This window comes from Anarhichas minor, unplaced genomic scaffold, assembly GCF_050575085.1.
Source record: "Anarhichas minor isolate MPS153535 unplaced genomic scaffold, ASM5057508v1 ptg000020l, whole genome shotgun sequence".
NCBI lineage: Eukaryota > Metazoa > Chordata > Actinopteri > Perciformes > Anarhichadidae > Anarhichas > Anarhichas minor.
Genome location: NW_027466466.1, coordinates 1,152,926 through 1,177,500, shown reverse-complemented (window position 1 = coordinate 1,177,500; position 24,575 = coordinate 1,152,926). Strand labels below are relative to the sequence as shown.

Sequence of the window (24,575 nt, the reverse complement as noted above, 5' to 3'; positions counted from 1 at the left end):
CAAGTTTCACTTTTTGAATGGAATTAGTGAAATAAATCAACTTTTTGATGATATTCTAATTATATGACCAGCACCTGTGTGTGTGTGTGTGTGTGTGTATATATATATATATATATATATATACACACATTTGTATATATATATGTATATATATACACACATGTGTGTGTATATATATATACACACATGTGTGTATATATATATACATGTATATATATATATACACACATGTGTGTGTATATATATACACACGTGTGTGTGTATATATATATACACACATGTGTGTATATATATATACACACATGTGTGTATATATATATACACACATGTGTGTATATATATACACACGTGTGTGTATATATATATACACACGTGTGTGTGTGTATATATATATATGTGTGTATATATATATATGTGTGTATATATATATATATATATATATATATATATATATATATATATATATATATATATATATATATATATATGTATATATACATACGGTATGTGTATATATATATATATACATACGATATGTGTATATGTGTATATGTGTATATGTGTATATATGTATGTGTATGATCTAGCTAGCTAACTAGCCAGCTCTTTGCTAGTTAGCAAGCTAGCTTGCTAATTCCACCGTGCTCTAATGCTATGCTGGTTACAGAAAATGAGCCGAACAAAGTTGCCACTCATCTGTTGATAGCAATGTGGTTTCCTACACTGACAAGAGTGTGAATGAAGCAGTAAGTTGTTACATTTGACTTATTTACTCTGACTTGCTACGCTTCATAATGTAACTACTCCACTGCTCGTTTTAGTTGTTGCTGCAAAACCTCACCTCAGTGAGTCTGCGACTTGCATAAGTCGATTTAATTAAACAAAAGTTAGCCCGCTAAAACGATTGCAATGGCAACAGTACACAAAAAAATGGCCGCCGCCCTGAGCATCCAGCTACATTGATTTGAATGGGAATGTCAGATCCACTCCTATTTTATTTCTATGATACGCACACTATACTTGTTAGTACATACATTCATTGCCAGTTCATCGTTTAGGTTGTTGGCTCTCAAATTACCGTCTCTTCGTTGTCTGTCCACAGTGGACTGTTGGGACGGTCAGGACGGTGAGCCCATCGTCTACCACGGCTACACCCTCACCTCCAAGATCCTCTTCAAAGACATCATCGAGACCATCAACAAGTACGCCTTCATCAAGAGCGAGTATGTTTACACACACACACACACACACACACAGTTAATATTGTCTTCCATTTATTTATTTTATTCACTTACATAAGCAGCTTCCCCAGCAGTATATGGACGTGTACGCTGTCAGTACACATGGCAGCATTGCATCACACAGGCTGTTGGATTGTAAAAGCATGGAGTAAAATGGGTTAAATGAGGCTTGGAATAGAATTGCAGGGTTGGATGGGTTTAACACGTCTCAAAGCTTCTTTACATCTGAAACATATTGGGGTGCACCAGGTCTGGTTTTAAAGGCCTTCCCAGATAGGTTGGTGGTACACAGTGAGAGCTACTGTAGATGTTTTTACTCGTATCATTTTCTCATGTTATTTAGTAGAGTTTTTTTGTCATCTATCTATCTATCTATCTGTGATATATTTATTTTACCTTTTGTTTGATAGAGACAGACATGGACCTTTGATGTTGCCTTATATTGCATTAGTTTTAAAGAGCTAGAGACATAGCAAAGATAATGCAGCAGTATAATACATATTCAGTACAGGGTGTCTAACCTATTCAACAATTAAAACATGAATCAATGTAATATGTAATGTACAGCTCAACTTAGACCTAAATTAGTCCAAATCAATGGTTCTTAAAAACCACATGTTCTCCTAACCCAGACACAGTTTCCCTAACAATGCATGAACAACAAACAAGATGGGTATTTAGGATCTACTGCTACTCAAGCAACTCAACAGCTATATTTAGAACCAGCTGCTACTCGCCCTGCTCTTTAGGGAGGACCCATTCCACATAACTGCTGCTGGATATAAAAACATGTCCTTTCACATACAGCTTTTGAATCTGACTACTGTGGACGTCACTACCCCAAGAAAAATAATTACAAAAATATTTGGGCACCACATCATCGACAATCATGTGAATAGTACACATGTTAATACATGTGCATTTAATACAATACACTATCTCCTCCAGTCTAAGCTACTTAAAATGAGCAGGGAGAACAGTTTGAGAAGACTCAACCTCACTAGTTTGTTCTGAGAGGTCTCAAGCTTCTGTTTTTTAAGATCTAAGGAGTAATGTCATAGTAGGAGTCAGGAGGGGAGAACAAAGAATATAGTTCATTTAACCATCATCATCCTCCTGCGGGTCTTACAATGCAGGTAAGGGAGGTGTGGGTGGAGGTTAACAGTTCCCTGCAGCTCCCTAGCTCCGTATCTCTCCTCACCATTGTTGTATTTGAAGATGTGGCCGACACACACATTCAAACTCGGCCTTCATTTTGATCTCAGCCACACTCCTGTGAAGTTTTCTGACTGCATCTTGATCGGTTGTGACCATAGACTACAATGCCTATAAAAAGTATTCACCCCCCTTGGATGTTTTCCCCTTTTGTTGCTTTTATACATCAAAATCATGGTCAATATAATTGAATTATAATTTGCAAAAAAAAAATTTGCAAAAAAAAAAAGAATTTGCAAAAAAAGCTTCTTTCATGTCAAAGTGAAAACAGATTTTTACAAACTAATGTCTAAAAGATTTCCAACTCACTGGACATCCCACAGAGTTCAGTTCAGTCCATCATTAAGAAATAGAAGGAGTATGGCACTTGTTTAAATCTCCTAGAGCTGGCCGTCCTCACAAACTGAGTGACCGGGAAAGAAGAGGACTGATGAGGGAGGCCACCAAGACACCTAGGACCACTCTGAAGGAGTTCAAAGCTTCAGTGGCTCAGATGGGAGAGACTGTACATACAGCAACTGTTGCGACGAGCCCGAGCATGCAGCAAAAGCTCCACAGAAATGGTTCAAAGACCACAAGGTGAATGTTCTGGAGTGGCCAAGTCAAAGCCCAGACCTCAATACAATCCAGAATCTGTGGCTGGACTTGAAGAGAGCAGTTCACGCCCGATCCCTGAGTAACCTGACAGAGCTTGAGCTGTTTTGAAGAAGAATAGAGAAACATCTTAGTGTCCAGATGTCCCAGCCTGAGTGAGACACATCCACACACACTCAGTGCTGTGATTGCAGCCAAAGGTGACTTAACTAAATACTGACCTGAAGAGGGTGAATACTTATGCAATCATTTACTTTACCTTATATATTTTTAATTAATTGACATTATAATGTAAAAATCAGTTTTCACTTTGATGTTAGTTTTGTTTTTTTCATGTATAAAAGCAACAAAAGGGTGAAACATCCAAGGGGGGTGAATACTTTTTCTAGGCATTGTAAGAAGTGGAAGTAGTCATCGTGGCGTCAACCGTTAGTTTGTGGACTGCAGTTTTTAAACCTCGAGTTCGGTGATTTCGCCGTCGCCATTTTGGATTAGGGCCGTCTCCATGTAGTTTTTTTTCGCAACCAAAGAACGGCAGTTACTATATTTGGGATGCGGAGGAGTGACGTAGAGATGCCATATTCGTCTCTGGTAGTGACAACTACCTGTCAATCACTGTGTAGCCCCGCCCTAAAGCATACCCTGTTTGACTCTGAATGGACCATCATTTACTAAATAAACATCATGCTGTATTGAAGAAGACTTGAAACTAGAGATTGAGACCAAAAACTCATGTTCACAATGTTTACTGAGGTAATAAATCAAGAGAGAAGTAGAGTCATTTTCTCATAGCCTCAAATAAAAAGGCACATGTTCACTTACATGGTCAGGTCATGAAGTGTTTGTCCTAGACTCTTGTTGGAGGCATCATTGGTCTCAGCAAAGAGTTCCCTTTTCATTGGTGAGTTAATCCTGCCTCCCATACTTAAGCCCCGCCCCTTATAAAAACTAATTAATATTTGCTTGCAGTGAGAAGTGAAAGCACACACACACCACCCTACCCTCCCCCTCCTCACAGAATCTGCATCAGAAGGTGATAATCTCATCCACATGCAGAGTCTGGAGGATGCAGAGAAAAATCTCTATTTTTAGATTCCCTCTCAAGTAAAATGAAGGAGCAACGCTCGCTTTTTTGCCTGTTCATCCTCCCTGTGTATTTTTATGAAAACACACTTGTGGACACTATATTCCACAGATAATTGGCTAAAAGGAAACGTGGTGAAAGGCTGCATTCAACATCAAAGAAACGATCAGATTTTCCGGGGCGCCGTATAAAAAGTGGGCTGACGGGGACAAAACTGGGACAAGAAGCTCCCGTCTGACCGAGATAGGCCATGGTGACATGTGAATGAGGAGTCTGTGACAGCTGTGGCCAGAGGCTTGTGTTGTCTGTCTGGCCATCCGGTCCATTCTCTCAAATAGGAAATATCATGCCTCATCGCCTGGAGGGAATTTTCTTCAAATTCTGAACACAGGATGATCGAGGATGAACTCATTAGAATTGGTTAAAGGTCACTGTGACTCAATATTATATTTTTATCTACAGATAACAGCGCATTCGTGTTGACGTGTTTTTTACAAGTGATACTAGCACTGAAGTGTCATTGTTGGAGCACTGAAGTGTTCTCTTGCAGAGGACATTTGAGGTGCTCAACAACAAGAAGAAGAAGAAGAAGTGGATTATTATTTGCCTCTACACCAAAGACTTCGTCCCGAGATGTTTATTGAGCATTTGGATCAACATTCGGATCAACTAGAATAAAAGCTTTAAAGAGTGGCATGCCATCATTTTAGCAGTGAAAGTTTTAGTGTCCGCGCTAGAGAAATACATTTCTCTTAAAAGAGAAATGTATTTCTCTTTTAAGAGAAATGTATTTCTCTTTTAAGAGAAATACATTTCTCTTTTAAGAGAAATACATTTCTCTTAAAAGAGAAATACATTTCTCTTAAAAGAGAAATACATTTCTCTTAAAAGAGAAATACATTTCTCTTAAAAGAGAAATACATTTCTCTTAAAAGAGAAATACATTTCTTTTAAAAGAGAAATACATTTCTTTTAAAAGAGAAATACATTTCTCTTAAAAGAGAAATACATTTCTCTTAAAAGAGAAATGGAAAATTAGATCCGACAGAAGCGAGTTCCTACAGGCGTGGCCACTTTAAAAAACGCCTTGGAATAGTGATCGGGTAAGTGTGGAGTAAATGGGATTAAAAATGGATACAAGCAGTTGTTGGGTGCTTACCATAGCTGTGCTATTGGATGAGGAGGGGGGAAATAGCTGTTAAAAAAGCAGAGGTTTGGGGTTTGAGACATACTGAAAAACAGGAAGCGGTAAAGTTGTAATGCCCGCCCCTTGTTTGATTTGATTGGACCATGTGTGACGTCGACAAGCGGTATGATTCTGTAGGCCTTGCGTGGAAACGTTTAGAGAGTATTTTACCTTTTATGGGCGTCTAAGAAACTCGACACAAGAGGGTAGCGCACGCCAGGAGCACCGTGTCATAGGAAAACAATGTTTTTACTGATTGCAGGTTTCCAGCTGATCGAGGCCACAATGTGTGAATGAAATCGCAGTCTTCCATATTGAAAGATTTTACATGTCAGTGAGGATATTCATAAAACATCAAAAGGCGAAAAAGGAGCTTGTAACAGAGTTAGAACAACTACCAACAAGACTAGTCCTCAGCAACTCTGAGGCTACACTTGAGCTAACATGCTTACTACTAAACACAAAGTACAGCTGAAGTCAGGAGGATTTATCTTCTGAGAACCATGCATCAACTTCCATGTGGAGGATGAGCATCATGTTGTGTTTGAATGAAAAATACAAAAATACACTTGCCAAAGTACATTTTAAAATATCCATCGAAGTTTAAGTACATTTTTTTAAGCCAGTCAATGTCAATTGGGTTCCTTCTTAAGGAATATTTTACCTTTGTTCAAGTAATTTATGTTGTATTGTTTTTCAGCCCTGTGGAATTGTTACGTCGTAATTGTACTGCACAGTGCATGTTGTCTGTTCTCATGGTTGAGACAACAAACATAACTTTAATGGTGACTTTGGTGCATTCTAAACTGCTGCAGATTCCCAGAGAAATAAAACCATGTCCTCTTGTCCTTCCTGATCTTACGGCCCCGTAACTCCAATCTGTTGTATGATTATCTCTCAGCTACCCAGTCATCCTCTCCATCGAGAACCACTGCAGTGTCCCCCAGCAAAAGAAGATGGCCCAGTACCTGACAGAGATCCTGGGGGACAAACTGGAACTGTCCAACATCAAAGCCGACGAGTCCGGACGGCTGCCGTCGCCGGCGATACTCAAGGGCAAGATCCTCGTCAAGGTAGAGTCAGAGTTGAAGCGTAAAGCCTCAGAAACACAATTTGGATGTTTGAAAAGTGACATACTCTCAGGAGCCGGTCCTCGGGCGAATATTTCAGCTCGCCGTTTTATCATCTGGAGGTTGAACCTCACAGAGCAGACTTCAAAGGCAGGAGATAGCAGGCTGACTGAAGCGATGTGATGACAAAGTGTTTGATGACGACATGTTTGGGAGAAGAGAATGAAAAACAAAATGTAGCATGTTGGACGGAATAAAAAGTGTTTAACTGCAGACTGGCTCGATATATCTGTGCATGCTGGTCTGTGTTATCACAAAAGCAATATCCTGAGTCTAGCTGACCACAGATAATGTTAAAGGCTGCTCAGGAGCAGTTCTTGATAGTCAGCTTCACTTCTTACAAATGTTGCTACGCTCATTTATTTTGCCTTCAATCAATGTAGGTTGCTGTGAGTCATGCGCAGTCTTTTTTGTTAAAGTGTTGGTTGTCCCGTTCCTACAAACGCAGTGGAAACATGTTGATGTGTTGTAGTAGACATCCTTGTTGCAATGTAATGTCACATCTGATGTCACGATCAACAGCACTGCCGGAAACCCTGTAAAGTACCTGCACCTTGCATTTAGTACCGCCTGCTGAAAAGTTCCCACATTTGGTTCCAGGAGCTCGTCCGACTACTCTACTACTAAGATCCTGGGACAAACATTAATGACAAAAAAATCTTACATTTTGATTGTGTAGGATTTGGGGAATCCAAAAAGACTCCCGGGCAAGAACGGGCAAACCAAACACTGGTTTTAGAGAGACTCTTACATTTAAGTGGCAGCTTGAATTTGGTGGCGTGAATCCACCTCAAGGCCACCATAGATTCTCCTTCACACTTGGGTTATTCAATTGGTTGCATTCTGAGACCTCATCACTAGATGCCACTAAATCCTGCTCTTTTAAAGCTTTTTATAGATATATAAATATATAGAAGAACCCCCAACTTATTTGGATCCTCCCAATTACGTAAAGGAAAACAATTGTTCTCAGTGTACATAGTTTGCCACCAAATGTACCTTAAAATGACCCCAGAAGTGTTATGTGTTCATTGTGAAAGCTCATAGCTGATGTAAACCATCTGTCCAGGTTGGCGCTGATGTAAACCATAAAGCAAAGTTGGTTTCACATGCGGCGTTAACCAACAGAGGCATGTGGATGAGCGACGGCAGCAGCCCTCTGTTAGCAGGGAAGGGAACAGTATTGAGGTTAATCAGGCTTTATTGATGCCAGATGCCTTCGCTAAAGACAAGGCACCTCGCCAGTACCTCGCACCGTAAGGACTGCTCTGCCAGCTGTTACCTGTGTGTACACTCAGCAGAGTGTTAGCGATGGCACCAATGTGGACGCACTGTGAGGAGCACTGACATGCAGCTTTCCCATTGCTCTGCCGCACTGTGGGTCCCAGGGTCAGACAGTATCAGCCACTAAAACCTTTAAGACGATAGATGATGTCAAGACAACTATAAAGTGTTGAAAAGATTTCCTCGATAGATAAATAGACACTTTGATATACTGATGTATACCATTGTCTCACCAATAATATGGCATTGAAAACACACAGCCCACACAACAAGCAGAGCAGGGTTGGCAGCGAAATGCACCACATGCTATTGTTTTAATACCCAAAGTCAGACATATGAGACTGAAAACAGCAGCTCACTCCTCGTGCACTACTCCGTGCACTACTCCGTGCACTACCCCGTGCACTACACCATACACTACTCCCTACACTACTCCCTACACTACTCCGTGCACTATTCCCTGCACTACTCCCTGCACTACTCCGTGCACTACTCCCTACACTACTCCCTACACTACTCCCTACACTACTCCGTGCACTATTCCCTGCACTACTCCCTGCACTACTCCGTGCACTACACCGTACACTACTCCGTGCACTACACCCTACGCTACTCCCTACACTACTCCCTACACTACTCCCTGCACTACTCCCTGCACTACTCCCTGCACTACTCCGTGCGCTACACCGTACGCTACTCCCTACGTTACTCCCTACACTACTCCCTGCACTACTCCCTGCACTACTCCCTGCACTACTCCGTGCACTACACCGTACGCTACTCCCTACGTTACTCCCTACGTTACTCCCTGCACTACTCCCTGCACTACTCCGTGCACTACTCCCTACGTTACTCCCTACGTTACTCCCTACGTTACTCCCTGCACTACTCCCTGCACTACTCCGTGCACTACTCCCTGCACACTACTCCGTGCACTACTCCGTGCACTACTCCATACACTACGAAGTTCTAATTGTTTTCCTTTTTCAAACGTGTTTCTGTATTAAGTCTCTGGCTGTGTCTGTTAACAGGAATTGCTCCTTCTCAGGCTAAATTCAAGCAATTTGTTTTGCTGACTCGTTCTTTTCTCCACCAGGGGAAGAAACTACCTTCCAACATTGATGAGAATGCAGAGGAGGGAGACGTTTCGGACGAGGACAGTGCTGATGAGACGGAGGATGACTGCAGGCTGATGAACGGAGATGTATGTACCTTGTTTGGTCTGTTCCTCTACTCTGCCACATGTATGTCTCCTATCTACCAGAGTTACTGGCAGCCTTTGTGCTATTGTCCAGCAGATGAAATGTGAATTGTGCGTGTATTTCCTGTTCGTCACGATTCATGTTTAAACTGAGCTCTGGTGAGTGTTCTTCCTCGACTGTCTTTTAGTGTATCTCCTATATTGCTATCCCTGCTGTTTGCTTCGGTCTTTTTCTTTCTGTGTGGCTATTTGTTCCCATTTCCTGCTCTTCTGTCTTCCTGTTTGTCCCTTCTTCTTTTTCTTCTCTTCAATTGTTGCTCGCTTCTGTCAAAGTGGAAGGTACTGTATACAAAGCTCATCCTCCACCAACTCAGAAACCTCAGCCAGTCATCTGCCATACTCTCCCATCCTTCGTGTGAATGTTTAAAGTAACACTGTAGGCCCAAAGACACTTTGCTATATTGCATCTTGAAGATACTTCACAACTCGTGGTGAATAAAGATTCTTTATCTGGAACCAAACATGCACATCGTTAGTGGTCTTGTAGGTCAGTTATGAGCAGTAAAATAACAATATTCAGCGCCGTTGGTCCCAGAATTTTTGAAAACTTGGTAGGCAGCTACACGATGGCCAATGTTTCAAGTGGGATAGTCACATAGACTCAAATACATGGAATTAACTGATGAATGATGAAGATGAACGTCTCATGTAATTGATTGAAAAACAGCCATGGAAGATGAGCAGCTAGATGTTTCAGTTTGAAGGGATCGTTCTGATGTTTTGTGGTGTGGCTGTATAAGCTAAATCTCCATACTCAGTGTATAACTACAATAGGAGAACCAGCACAGGAGCAAAGCAATGTACTGCTGTGGACGTATTTCAGACAGAAAGAGACAGGAAAGAGAGCACAGATAACAGCTTCAGTTCCTGTCTATAGATATTGTAGGTGTCTAAAGTACGTCCACAGCAGTGCATTGCTTTGCACCCGAGCTGGTTCTCCTGTCTCAAGCTCCATCTACTGTAGTAAAACACCCTCAAACAACCCCACTACAAAACATCACAACTATCCCTTTCAGTTTGGCTCTGGTTATCGGTGCTGATTATGTGAGAGAACATTCTAACACGGACCAATGTGGTTAACACATCAATGTTGTTGTAATTCTTTGTTTTTTTTATCCTATTGCAACTAATGATGCTTTGATGAGACATCTGTATGGCAGCATGTGTGGGCTTTCTGTTCACTTTACAGAACAGATGCACTCACAGAACTCTTTAAGTACTGAGGCTTCAGGTGTCGTCCAGATTTTTTTCAAAACCAAATATAAAATGTCTTCCCAAATTGTATTTCTGTCTCTGAAACAACCAGATTTCTTACCTGAAAGTTCAAAGTAAGAACTATAATGCACAATGTACTGTGTGGAATCTGATCGGAACAGAGCACTCTGCTCAGATTAAATGTAATGTTTATCAGTTTTATAATAAATACGTATGTAATCCCCCTGCATCATATCCATCTTATCAGACGGACAGCGACGACTGGAACACGTTCGTTAGTAAGAAAATCTCAATATTGTTCCATTTTGACACATCTGCACCGAGTACTTAAACTAAGTCTTCATGGAGCATGTTGCCTGTGGTCTGATCACTGACTGAAGTGGTTTATAGAGACACTCTGCCACCATGTGGCTGAACTGAGCATGCACATATTATTGTCAGCGAGGAGGCATTGAGCGCTGATCTCTGGATAAGCACATACTTCATCTTTATAATGTGTGTCCCACCGTCATCATTCTCTCTCATGCCCTCACATGTGGAAATTGTTACATTACTAGAAGGTCCATTCATCAACCAGCCAGGGAGGTTCTGCATTATGTCACAATGCATTGCTTCATCTTTGCTTCCTTGTGAAATGTGAGTTCTAGTTGGATCCTGCATGATTTGTTTTTCTTCTTCTGGTTGGACCAGAGTGAGAGATCATCATCCATACTTATCTTCTACAGTGTAGTAGCTCAGATACAGCCAGGCGACTCATTGGTTCACCTAGATTATACAAACCTACCTTTGGTGATGTGCAGAATGCAAATAGTTCTGCTTTTATTTGTCCAGCTTTTCAAATCTGTAATTTCCAGTGTGACTGAGGGTTTGGCTCATTTGCTGTATTCTTCACTGTAAATACACTGAAATATTCTGTCCAACTTCAATAATTTGTTTCGTAATCAATTCACCCTTTCATAATTTATTTTCCCAGTTAATCGTTCTGACTCTTAACCATCAGAAAATAGTAAAACATGTCCATCACAATCTCCCAGAGTCCAGAAAGACATCTTAAATCTTTGTATCTTTTTTTTGTTCAAACAACAGTTCAAAACAGAGAAAAGCAGTAAATTCTCACATTTTGAATAAATAAGATCACAGGGAATGTTTGGCATTATTCATCGATAGAAATGATTGATAGATTGTAAAAATGATTGTGCCAAGTAACAGTAAGAATACAAGTATGAGTTCCTCCATAGACTTTCTCACATAATGTTCCACATGAATGATTTTGAGTTCCCCAAACCTACGACCTTATGTCAGTATTATAAGACAGTTTTATCAAATGTAGTTACATACTAAATAAAAACAAAAAAACTTCTTCAGTTGTGGAGCACACAAATTTACGGAAGCCCTGAGAGGAAAGTGAGAAATCAATGCAGGTGAACTAAATCGTTTTCTCTCCTGTGTTTGAATTAAGAACAGGTGAAAATAAAGTTTAACTAGGATGATCTTTCTTAAGGTGCGTTCACACCAAACGCCAAATCGCGTCATGCGTGCCGCGTTCACTGGCCGGGGACTATGGAGCCAAATCCAGGTCAATAGTTTTGATCATTTGAAAAGTTGTGGTCTTGAACATAGAAAAATACAGCAATGTATTCAAAATAAAAATAAGTGAATGAAAAGTTTTTTTGGGTTGAATAAAATTTTGATTCAGTTCTGGAATTTTTTGGAATACATTTAATTTTTTTTGATCAAAACTATTGACCTGGATTTGGCTCCATAGTTGACCATTTGTGGTCATTCGCGTGAATCGCCCCATTCGCGCCAAACGCACCGGAGAGGGGGCGTGGCTTATCGCCCTGGAAGCCGTTCGACTGTCCGCCATTTATTTCTGCCATTAACCATGGAAAAAATAACCTATTTCTGCTTAGTACTTATTGTGGAAGTCCCAGATATCCCGGGAAACTAAACGCCGTCTTGTCTGGGTTCATAACATCATCCGGAGGAGCTCCGTGGATTTCATCGAGGTGTATTCACTGTGTCTAGCAAGCCACACGTCGCTGTTTACTACAGCTGTATGAACACAAAATAAACAGATTTTGCTGTAATTTAACTGCAATAAACGGAGAAAAAGGGACTCCGAAATAACTACGTAATGATGCCGATTTGTAAAAAGTCTGAATTCATGTTTTGTTAGTTCTCTCCGCAAGACGACAAGCAAATCACTTTTAAAATACTTTTCTCAATGGAGCTCGGATCGATCGGTGCTAGGCTATGCTAACATAGTAGCAGCTCCAACAACACTCAAAATAACATCATCTCGGCGTAAATACGGCAGCGTCTATTCATTGTTTGTACCATGTGGTTTACACACACATTTATACACATAGTTTGGTCCGGTCTCTAAGTGAACACAGACGGCTACAGTATTTGTTTCCTGATTCAACAACGGCAGGACGTCGGTGATGGAGGGGACCATCTCAACGCTGATAGGCTATCGCGCCGCAGTCACGCCATCTATTTCGCGGTGCCATCGCAAATTCGCATCACTCCAGTCTCATCGCGCCTGTGCATAGACTTTGTAAGTAATCTACTCGCACAAATAATTCACGCCGCGTTTGGTGTGAACGGACCTTAAGTTCTATGAAACAGGTGGAGAAAAAAAGATTTGACCAGGTGATTAAAATAGTCTCGACAGGATCGTCTTTTAAGTTTTTTGGTTGTTTTTTTTCATGTGTGAAAACAGTTTTGGCAGGTGAAAAATATCGGACTTAAAGTGTTAATGTTTTCCCTAACGGCAGATTAACACCGGTTAAGGGTGTTTTAAGGTACATTTCCTGCCAAAAGACAGACATGATAGTAATTTTTCATAACTGGCTAACACACAATATATGCAGCTTGTGTTAAGAGCATATTGTGGAATAATAAACTCACCTGAAGAAAACATGAATCCTTTTAGTCCTATTTAGAGCATGTTGTAGTGGTGCACTTCAGCGTCTTGTGGCCAAAATAAGTATTACAACAATATACACAGAAACAATTATGCTGATATTCACCTGCCAAAATCTTTTTCTTCACCTGTCACAGATTCAATAGATAAAGTAAGAGCTTAGATAAATGATCTGAGCAAAACATTTTTTCAACCGCCACAATTTTCCACAAATTGATTTACTTGGCAAAACATTTTGTTCACCTGTTACTAAGTAATGAACACAAGAGAGAAAACAATTGAAATCAGTCTGTCACATTTCCAACCTGTAAAATGTCAGAATATACAGTGGGTACGGAAAGTATTCAGACCCCTTTACATTTTTCACTCTTTGTTTCATTGCAGCCATTTGCTAAAATCAAAAAAGTTCATTTTATTTCTCATTAATGTACACTCAGCACCCCATCTTGACAGAAAAAAACAGAAATGTAGAAATTTTTGCAAATTTATTAAAAAAGAAAAACTGAAATATCACATGGTCATAAGTATTCAGACCCTTTTCTGTGACACTCATATTTAACTCACATGCTGTCCATTTCTTCTGATCCTCCTTGAGATGGTTCTACTCCGTCATTCGAGTCCAGCTGTGTTTAATTAAACTGATTGGACTTGATTAGGAAAGGCACACACCTGTCTATATAAGACCTTACAGCTCACAGTGCATGTCAGAGCAAATGAGAATCATGAGGTCGAAGGAACTGCCCAAGGAGCTCAGAGACAGAATTGTGGCAAGGCACAGATCTGGCCAAGGTTACAAAAGAATTTCTGCAGCACTCAAGGTTCCTAAGAGCACAGTGGCCTCCATAATCCTTAAATGGAAGAAGTTTGGGACGACCAGAACTCTTCCTAGACCTGGCCGTCCAGCCAAACTGAGCAATCGTGGAAGAAGAGCCTTGGTGAGAGAGGTAAAGAAGAACCCAAAGATCACTGTGGCTGAGCTCCAGAGATGCAGTAGGGAGATGGGAGAAAGTTCCACAAAGTCAACTATCACTGCAGCCCTCCACCAGTCGGGGCTTTATGGCAGAGTGGCCCGACGGAAGCCTCTCCTCAGTGCAAGACATATGAAAGCCCGCCAAAAAAGTTTGCCAAAAAACACATGAAGGATTCCCAGACTATGAGAAATAAGATTCTCTGGTCTGATGAGACCAAGATTGAACTTTTTGGCGTTAATTCTAAGCGGTATGTGTGGAGAAAACCAGGCACTGCTCATCACCTGCCCAATACAATCCCAACAGTGAAACATGGTGGTGGCAGCATCATGCTATGGGGGTGTTTTTCAGCTGCAGGGACAGGACGACTGGTTGCAATTGAAGGAAAGATGAATGCGGCCAAGTACAGAGATATCCTGGAAGAAAACCTCTTCCAGAGTGCTCTGGACCTCAGACTGGGCCGAAGGTTCACCTTCCAACAAGACAATGACCCTAAGCACACAGCTAAAATAACAAAGGAGTGGCTTCGGAACAACTCTGTGACCATTCTTGACTGGCCCAGCCAGAGCCCTGACCTAAACCCAATTGAGCATCTCTGGAGAGACCTGAAAATGGCTGTTCACCAACGTTCACCATCCAACCTGACGGAACTGGAGAGGATCTGCAAGGAAGAATGGCAGAGGATCCCCAAATCCAGGTGTGAAAAACTTGTTGCATCATTCCCAAGAAGACTCATGGCTGTACTAGCTCAAAAGGGTGCTTCTACTCAATACTGAGCAAAGGGTCTGAATACTTATGACCATGTGATATTTCAGTTTTTCTTTTTTAATAAATTTGCAAAAATTTCTACATTTCTGTTTTTTTCTGTCAAGATGGGGTGCTGAGTGTACATTAATGAGAAATAAAATGAACTTTTTTGATTTTAGCAAATGACTGCAATGAAACAAAGAGTGAAAAATGTAAAGGGGTCTGAATACTTTCCGTACCCACTGTATATATATATATAACTCCCAGCAGACAGGAGTTGGCATGTAATCATCATATATCATAATCATAATCCTCTGTGTTACTGTTCCCTCCTCCTCCAGACGTCAGCCAACAGGAAGCAGGTGGAGAACATGGCCAAGAAAAAGCTGGACAACCTGATGAAGGAGTCCAAGATCCGAGACCGAGAGGACCCGGACAGCTTCACCATCGCGGCCCTCCCTCCTGCTGGGAAGCCCGCGAACAAAAGCGGCTCTAAGGTGAGCACGGACCTCCTTCAAATCCCTGAGCTGGAACCGAATATGAATATATTATTTGGATGAAAACGGTTCGCACTCTGAACCGATGCAAACAAAATCCAAACTTTTGCTCCAATATATACGTTAATATGCATATGAGCCATACTGTTTGATTCAAGCGGCCCCTAGTGGTGAAAAATTCCATTTCGTGCTGTTAAGGAAAAGAAAAACCAACATGGCACATGGAACTTCTATTAGGACTTACCTTACGTTTTGCTGCTTTTCTTTAGTTTCACTTCAAAATTGGTTTTTAGAATTTGATTAATTAATGAATTGATTATTATGTTATTTGGTATTTTGTGACGTGTGAATACAGAAGGAAATGTAGGTATTTTTACCCAGCACGTTTCATCACGTTCTAATGGGGCTGTTTGTGGTGTGAATGTGGAGTCGCTAGAACTGTGGTAGAGCACTGCTGGAAAGAGTGTGGAGCTCTCCCCAGTAAACATGAAATGTTTCTCACCTAATCCGCTCTCTGTCCACTCTCCCAGTCATTTACAACACTCGGCCTATTGGCATGGAAATCCCTCTTTCACACTGAAGTAGAATCTTTCACATGCAATTAGAATCCTTGAGCTTCTTTACGCATCTCTCCACATATAAACTAGCCTTCCATATTTATCATGAAGAGTTTTGATTTCCTTTTCCGCCTCACTGTCTTTTGAAATGTAGTTTTTGATGACTCTTGTCTATTGTCTTGTTGTTTTTATATGTTGAGTGATGAAGCAAAGACGGTGTTCCTCATTTATTTGAATCTAACTGTTGATCAAAGGAAACTACGGAAGCACTGAGGGGCGAGTGAGGAAAAACAATTGAGAGAGTGATGCATGGTTCTAAACTGGCTTTCTCCTTCTGCAGCCAGTGAATATGATTCTACCGGCTTTTTCATTTTTGACGGATGTCTAACTGTACACGTGATTTCAATGTGGTGAGGGAATATGTTAATCGAGACCTTCAATTAGTTGTCTTTTGGGAGACGAGGTGAGGAAATATAATGTTTTTTAAAATAATGTTTTATGCAGGATCCATTTTCTAAGTAACTTTTTTTTCATCTGTGAAAGCAGTTTAAAAGTTTTGGAGGGTGATATAAATTATATATTATTTTTATATATATATATTATTTTTATATATATATATAAAAATATTTTATACATCATTATCTAAATCATACTAAAAAATTCTTACAATAAATGAGTCCACAGGATAGAAATGCAGCACGAACATACAACGTCAGGGTGACGAATCCGTATTTTTTTTTTTCTGTTACAAATCTGTAAAATGTTTCATAACATAAAAGTTTCTTGTCTGGCGGCAGGGTCAAAGTGAGGACGGGACGGACACAGCGGACGAGGCCAATCCCAGCAGCAACAAGCGTACAGGACGCTCCTTCATGGGGAGCTTCTCTAAACGCAAGGTTGGCCTTTTTATTTCTCCTCTCTTTGCTCTTAGTCTTTCTAAGTCTTACATCTGCCCAATCCTCTATCTGCAAATCATAAGTTGTTTCTCCGTACTTTGCTTTGACGAGAGCAGTGTGAATCACACTTTTTCACTGTGGATGATGTTATTATGTGACGTAGGGGCTTGTTGCATCACCATTGTATCAAACAATAAAATCAGCAAGTTTAATAATAAGTTGAATCGGTCTTCAAACTGTACTTGTGTGCATGCTGGTCATGTGGTCAAACCCCCACAATTTCCATGAAGTTACTAAGTACTAAGTGCTGTTTGACTGAAATATGCAAGGATGCAACCACAGCATCCAACAGGATGTGTAAAAATCCAGATAATGATCAGAATACCATAGCCAACAAAGTATTTGCATGGTAATTATATAGGTATTTCATTTTTTTAGAACAAAAAATAGATTTTTTAAAAATGTTTTGAGAGGCAGTCAATTAATCATTCAAGTAACTTTCAGGTGAAATGATTTTCTGTATTTATTATTGTAGTGAACTTTTCTCATTTTGCTGTGTTCGGGACCTTTCTGGGCTTTAACCTCTATAAAGACGTAGCGCCCAGGTGTCAGATCATAAGCACCCATCCAATAGGGAGCTACGAAAATGGCAGAACACAAGGCCGAAAAAATGCCTTAATAGTGAGCTTTTTCCACATCTCTCCAGTATTCTTTGCTCTCTCACTTGTCAACTCTGTCCTCTGCAGAAAAAGACAACCAAGCTGAAGAAGACGTTGAGCTTTGAAGATACAGACACAGACCAAGAGAGTACAAGTAGCGCCTCCCGTGCCCCATTGCACCACAGCAAGTATGCAGTACACACACACACACACACACACACACCCTCTAATGTTATACCGACACATGAGTGTGTAGTCGTCTTCTGCAGATGTAAATTCTAACACTTTTTCATATTATCATATGAATATGATGGACAGATGTTGATACCTACTGAACATTTCAGGATTCAAATGCAACAACAATAAATTACATCATTATGAATCTGTAAATTCTGTCATGATGCATAAGATATAAATATGCTCTGTCATACTTTATTATGTTATAGGCCTGTAACCTTTGACCTTTGTTGACCCTCCAGAAAGAAGAAGACCATGAAGTTATCCAGAGCTCTGTCTGACCTGGTCAAATACACGTGCTCTGTGGGTCTGTATGACGTCGAGGCACAAGGTGAGCAGCTCTGCTAACCTAATAGGGTCAGTGAATATGTGGGTGTGGTAGGGACATGTCCCTACTAATGTCCAGCGATGGACCAAGTGTCTTTTCCAAACATTTTGATTGAAAGTGGAGATAAAAAGAAAAAGGCCCTTTTAACCCTTCAGATCACATCCCTGGTCATATTGTGCACCAATTTACGAATAGCTACACACTGAGCCCGCCCACCTTTTAGCTGTCCAATGAAATGCGAAGGATTTGATTGAAACCCCTCTTGTAACTGTACGCCGCTCAAATATTCTGTTTCCCTGGGACTTTACACTACAACCTTGTTCTCAGAGAACACGGACATGCGGGATATGTTTTGAATGTGCAGAGAGTTTTGAACATGAGCAGAAATCTTGCACCAAAACATATGAGCTATTTAAATCCAGAGGTTTATAAATCAAAGTAAAATAAAAGCATATATCATTGAGTTGACAAAGTGCCACCTGCACATTTAGAGAGGTTGATTCAGAAAAGTTCACCAGAATGCCGGAAATGAAGTGTGTGACACTCAAAATGTCCTGCGGGAGGACCCCCCCCCCCCCCCCCCCCCCCTTTAATCCCCTTTAATCTTGCAGATAGCATATGAATATTCACAAGATACAGGTTTTGAATTGATCAGTTCAGATCTTATTACCTCCCTGTCAGTTGAACCCTCTTACCACCTGAGTCTGTGTTTGTGTCGCCCCCGGCAGCCAGCTGCAGCTGGCAGGTGTCGTCGCTCAGCGAGACCAAAGCCCACCAGGTGATGCAGCAGAAAACAGCGTCCTTCATCCACTTCAACCAGCGGCAGCTCTCCCGCATCTACCCGGCCTCCTACCGCGTGGACTCCTCCAACTTCAACCCCCAGCCCTTCTGGAGCGCCGGCTGCCAGCTTGGTACGAGCTCCACCCGACCCAGCGCTTGCTCCATGTTCCTCTAAATTCGAAGTGGTCAGACGCCATCCGTGCTGCTGTCGCTGTTGTTATTAATGCTGCTTATACATTCTGATTTGTAAAGACTGAACACTCACTTTTCTCTGTGGTGTTTTTCTCCTCCCGCAGCAGCTGCTTGCCAGCACATTAAAGCTGCAGCTTTTATCAGAATAACTTCTTATCGTATTGCTCAAATCGTTGCTATACCCTGATGGCAGTACATGAGACGGGTAATCTGTCAAAAAAATCCGGTTCCTCTGCCTCCTTTTATTACTCCTAGTGATATTTAGAAGATTCCGCTGCGCCCGAAGGACAACGACCAATCAGAGCCGAGGAGACGCAACTGTGTATAACTGGTCGTAAACTCTGATCAAAATGTCAAACGAGGCATCGCTGATAAACAGCATGAAACATTTTGATCCTGCATTGCCCTTTTTCTCTCATCAGATGTTTTCAGAAACATATTTTAGTTTCTGTTATCTTTAAAATGAGAAAGTTTGCTCCGGTCGGTGGGCGGCGCTTGTTTTTAGCCCGACCGATGTCAACATGGCGGCAGCGTCACGGACTTTCTCATTTTACAGCTAAACAGTTACTGCAATATGTTTTTGAAAACATTTGAGGCAGAGCTCACAGGCTTCACCAGCAGTGACTGACTGCTTCGTCAGAGACTCCTCGGCTCTGATTGGACGTTTTTCCTTCAGGTGCAGTGGAACCTTCCAAACGCCGTTAGGAGCGCTAAAAGGAGGCAGAGCAACCACAGTTGTTTTTATGAAAGTGACTCACTGTAGCTTTAAAGTGATTGTCAGGCTGCTGACAATAATGAAGTGAACTGCTTTGATTTCAGTCGCACTCAACTACCAGTCAGAGGGCCGGGTCCTGCAGCTCAACAGAGCCAAATTCTACAGCAATGGCAACTGTGGCTACATCCTCAAGCCTGCCTGCATGTGTGAAGGTCAGCATATTCATTCACATCATTTCAGTCAGACACATGGGTTTGTTTTTAACGTAAACCTCAGGATTATAATACATTTGTCTTGAAATCCAGTAGATTTGCCTCCTTATTAATAAGATATCAATACCAATGTGTTGTTATTAGAACCAGAGAAGGGAGTTCCTAAGTAGTTGAAGTTGTGCCAATGTGCATGGAGGAAGGAAAAAACTCTTTGCTGTTGTCTTATTAATCATTATTAATGTTGGAACATTAATTTCCACCATATCGCTAGTAGATAGTCACTTTGCAGTTTGCAGCTAATGTAATTTGTAAACTCCATTATTATATTGAAAAGCTGTCTGAATGTAGACTGCCGTTCACAGGTTTGGGGTCACTTAGAAATGTTGTTGGTTTCCCTGAAAACATACATGAAATGAGGAAGAAATGTCATTGACAAAGTTAGAAATAATGATTTTTAATTGAAATAATAAATAAATCAAAGAATCCTCCATTTGCAGCAATTACAGCCTTGCAGACCTGTGGCACTCTAGCTGTCAATTGGTTGTGTTTTGCGTGAACTATTTAATGAAGCTGCCAGTCGAGGACCTGTGAGGCGTCTGATTCTCAAACTACACTCTAATGTGTTTGTCCTCCTGCTTAGTTGTGCACCGGGGCCTCCCACTCCTCTTTCTATTCTGGTTAGAGCCAGTCTGCGCTGCTCTGAAGGGAGTAGTACACAGCGTTGTACGAGATCTTCAGTTTCTTGGCAATTTCTCGCATGGAACAGCTTTCATTTCGCAGAACAAGAATAGACTGACGAGTTTCAGAAGAACGTTCTTTGTTTCTGGCCATTTTGAGCCTGTAATGGAACCCACAACTGCTGAGGCTCCAAATACTCAACTAGTCCAAAGAAGTCCAGATGTATTGCTTCTTTAATTTAAGGGTTTTCTGATGATCGGTTATTCTGTTGAAATGATCAACTTGCATTAGCAAACACAGCTTCTCATTGGAAGAAAGAACTGATGGTTGCTGAGAATGGGCCTCTGTTCGCCTATGTAGATATTTCATTACAAATCAGCCGTTTACAGCTACAGTAGTCATTTACAACATTAACAATGTCGACACAGTATTTCTGATCATGTTGTTATTTGAATGGACAAAAGTGCTTTTCTTTCAAAAACAAGGGAATTTATAAGTGACTCCAAACTTTTGAACGGCAGTGTTTTTTACAATTGTAAAATCCCAGGGTAACAAGCACTAAGGATGCTTTCACACCTACAGTTGGTATATTATTGAACTATATTATTATATTGAACCCAGCACATTCGGTTTCATAAGAAACTGTTCCTAGAAAGTGATAAAGGCACGCCAAGAAAATTGGAACGATATACGAAACATTTCCCGATCATCTATCATTGGTCCTCCTAAAATGTTACCTTGGCCCAGACGAGGACAAGAGAGCATGACATGATGAGGAGACCAGATGTGCTTTGTTTGTGGTTCAATTGACAGGATTTGATTGGTGGAAAATGACATAAGGGGCTGACATTAGACTATAGGTGTAAGATGTAAGAATTAACACTTGGGATTTTGTTATGAATTGCCATTGTGTGCAACTTTAAGAACTATGTCTCTTCATTTCAGCCACAACATAATGGTGGTGCTTTTGCCACAACATAATCCTCTATCATCTTTTCCAACGTGGGGAAATTCAATTCTAGTGACTGGCGGAAGTTCATGCAGCTCTTTAAAGCCTCTGATCTGTATATTCCTGAGTAGATTTGCTCCCAGATGACTGGTGCAAACGTCAGTGACGTGACACGAGGAGCCGTCTGTGCAGTAATGATTCATGGCCTGTTGTTGGGGGATCACTGTCGAGCATCTTTTAAAGGACAAAGTACACACAGTCGGATACAAGCACAGCAGTTTTAACTGATGTGCATACGTGTTGCTTCCAGAAATAGTTCTAACCGAACCACACAGATTAGGTGTAAAAGCACCTTAAACATGATTATGATTGGCAGTGTTGATGGTTTTGATGAATTTGGTTATTTTGGTAATTTACTTATTTTCGTCGAACTGCAGGTGCCTTCAACCCCAGCCTGGAGGACCCTCTGCCAGGTCAGATGAAGAAGCAGCTGGTGCTGAAGATCATCAGTGGACAGCAGCTGCCCAAACCTAAAGACTCTATGCTAGGAGACAGAGGAGAGGTAGGACACACGTACAACTGTAGTTAAACATCCAATATATATATATATATATATATATATATATATATATATATATATATATATATATATATATATATATATATATATATATATATATATATATATATATATATATATATATATATATATATATATATATATATATATATATATATATATATATATATATATATATATATATATAGATAGATAGATAGATAGATATATATATAGATAGATAGATAGATAGATAGATAGATAGATAGATAGATAGATAGATAGATAGATAGATATAGAGATAGATATATATAGATATATATATATACAGGACTGTCTCAGAAAATTTGAATATTGTGATAAAGTTCTTTATTTTCTGTAATGCAATTAAAAAAACAAAAATGTCATGCATTCTGGATTCATTACAAATCAACTGAAATATTGCAAGCCTTTTATTCTATTAATATTGCTGATTATGGCTTACAGCTTAAGAAAACTCAAATATCCTATCTCTAAATATTAGAATATTTCCTCAGACCAAGTTAAAAAAAAGATTGATAACAGCAAAACAAAATCAAACATTAGAAAATGTCCATTAATGCACTCAGTACTTGGTTGGGAATCCTTTTGCACGGATTACAGCATCAATGCGGCGTGGCATTGCTGAGGTGTTATGGATGCCCAGGATGCTTCAATAGCGGCCTTTAGCTCATTTGCATTGTTGGGTCTGGTGTCTTTCAGCTTCCTCTTCACAATACCCCACAAATTCTCTATGGGGTTCAGGTCAGGGGAATTGGCAGGCCAATCGAGGACAGTAATGCCATGGGCAGTACACCAGTTACTGGTGGTTCTGGCACTGTGGGCAGGTGCCAGATCATGCTGGAAAATGAAATCCTCATCTCCATAGAGCTTTTCAGCAGACGGAAGCATGTAGTGCTCTAAAATCTCTTGGTACACAGCTGCATTTACTCTGGACTTGATGAAACACAGTGGACCAACACCAGCAGCTGACATGGCTCCCCAAACCATCACTGACTGTGGGAACTTCACACTGGATTTCAAGCAACTTGGATTTTGCTCCTCTCCAGCCTTTCTCCAGACTCTGGCGCCTTGACTTCCAAATGAAATACAACAATACAATACAACCCCATAGAGAATTTGTGGGGTATTGTGAAGAGGAAGCTGAAAGACACCAGACCCAACAATGCAAATGAGCTAAAGGCCGCTATTGAAGCATCCTGGGCATCCATAACACCTCAGCAATGCCACAGGCTGATTGCCTCCATGCCACGCCGCATTGATGCTGTAATCCGTGCAAAAGGATTCCCAACCAAGTACTGAGTGCATTAATGGACATTTTCTAATGTTTGATTTTGTTTTGCTGTTATCAATCTTTTTTTTAACTTGGTCTGAGGAAATATTCTAATATTTAGAGATAGGATATTTGAGTTTTCTTAAGCTGTAAGCCATAATCAGCAATATTAATAGAATAAAAGGCTTGCAATATTTCAGTTGATTTGTAATGAATCCAGAATGCATGACATTTTTGTTTTTTTAATTGCATTACAGAAAATAAAGAACTTTATCACAATATTCTAATTTTCTGAGACAGTCCTGTATATATATAGATATATATATATAGATATATATAGATAGAGATATATATATATATATATATACATGAAAGTAAATAATGTGATATGTTATGCCTGTATTTTGGTTTTCTAGTACTATGTGTGTGTGTAAAACATATTAACTTCACTCAGCGCTGTAGAAAGCCGTCATACAAATTGGTCCTGTTACTCTACACAGTGACTGAGGGCATTTAGACCACAGACACGGACATGAACTCGTTCACTGTACAACATGACCTTGTCTGTGTCTAACTGCTTGTCTGCTTTTTATGTTGTTTTTTGTGTGTAGTGAACTGAAGACAGATTGTGACCCTGGTTGAGGATAAAGATCTATTATCCTGTCCTAAGCAATAACTCGACACTGTGTGACGTCTCTGTTTCAGATCATTGATCCCTTTGTGGAGGTGGAGGTCATCGGCCTCCCAGTGGACTGCTGCAAGGAGCAGACCAGAGTGGTGGATGACAATGGTGAATTACCCGGGTTCATCATCCTCATGAACTTCAGATACTTTGTCATCAAGTTGGCCCGTTACCTTAAAAATACCCCAAGTTACAGTAAATGAAACGCATCATTTCATTCAGCTATTATGACAAATATTCACATTTCATTGATGTGGAGTTATCAGGCTGTTTCTGCTCCAACAGTACCAGGCCTCTAATCCAGGTTACCCATAACAGACTTTGACCTTAATCAGGGTTCCAAATGAAGCTATTTATGGAACGGAACAACTTGCAAAGGGGTTGGAATGTGTTTTTGTACTCTACAAGAATAATGTGAATTGACAGATTTTTTTAAAGAGATATCAACAGGTTGGCTTCTCTTCG

The 24,575-nt window shown here is 40.4% G+C and overlaps 1 protein-coding gene across 1 annotated transcript in view; it reads left to right on the top strand.

Annotated features, from left to right (window-relative positions):
- Nucleotides 1–24,575, top strand: part of plch2a (phospholipase C, eta 2a) — a 181,475-nt gene that overhangs the window by 144,623 nt on the left and 12,277 nt on the right. The window contains exons 8-19 of the mRNA XM_076095521.1: nt 1,103–1,223; nt 6,222–6,393; nt 8,831–8,938; nt 9,269–9,274; nt 15,199–15,354; nt 16,709–16,807; nt 17,554–17,654; nt 17,946–18,034; nt 18,760–18,942; nt 19,823–19,930; nt 21,995–22,119; nt 24,134–24,218. Of these exons, the coding sequence (XP_075951636.1) occupies nt 1,103–1,223; nt 6,222–6,393; nt 8,831–8,938; nt 9,269–9,274; nt 15,199–15,354; nt 16,709–16,807; nt 17,554–17,654; nt 17,946–18,034; nt 18,760–18,942; nt 19,823–19,930; nt 21,995–22,119; nt 24,134–24,218 (1,353 nt within the window). The remainder of the gene's footprint in view (nt 1–1,102; nt 1,224–6,221; nt 6,394–8,830; nt 8,939–9,268; nt 9,275–15,198; nt 15,355–16,708; nt 16,808–17,553; nt 17,655–17,945; nt 18,035–18,759; nt 18,943–19,822; nt 19,931–21,994; nt 22,120–24,133; nt 24,219–24,575) is intronic.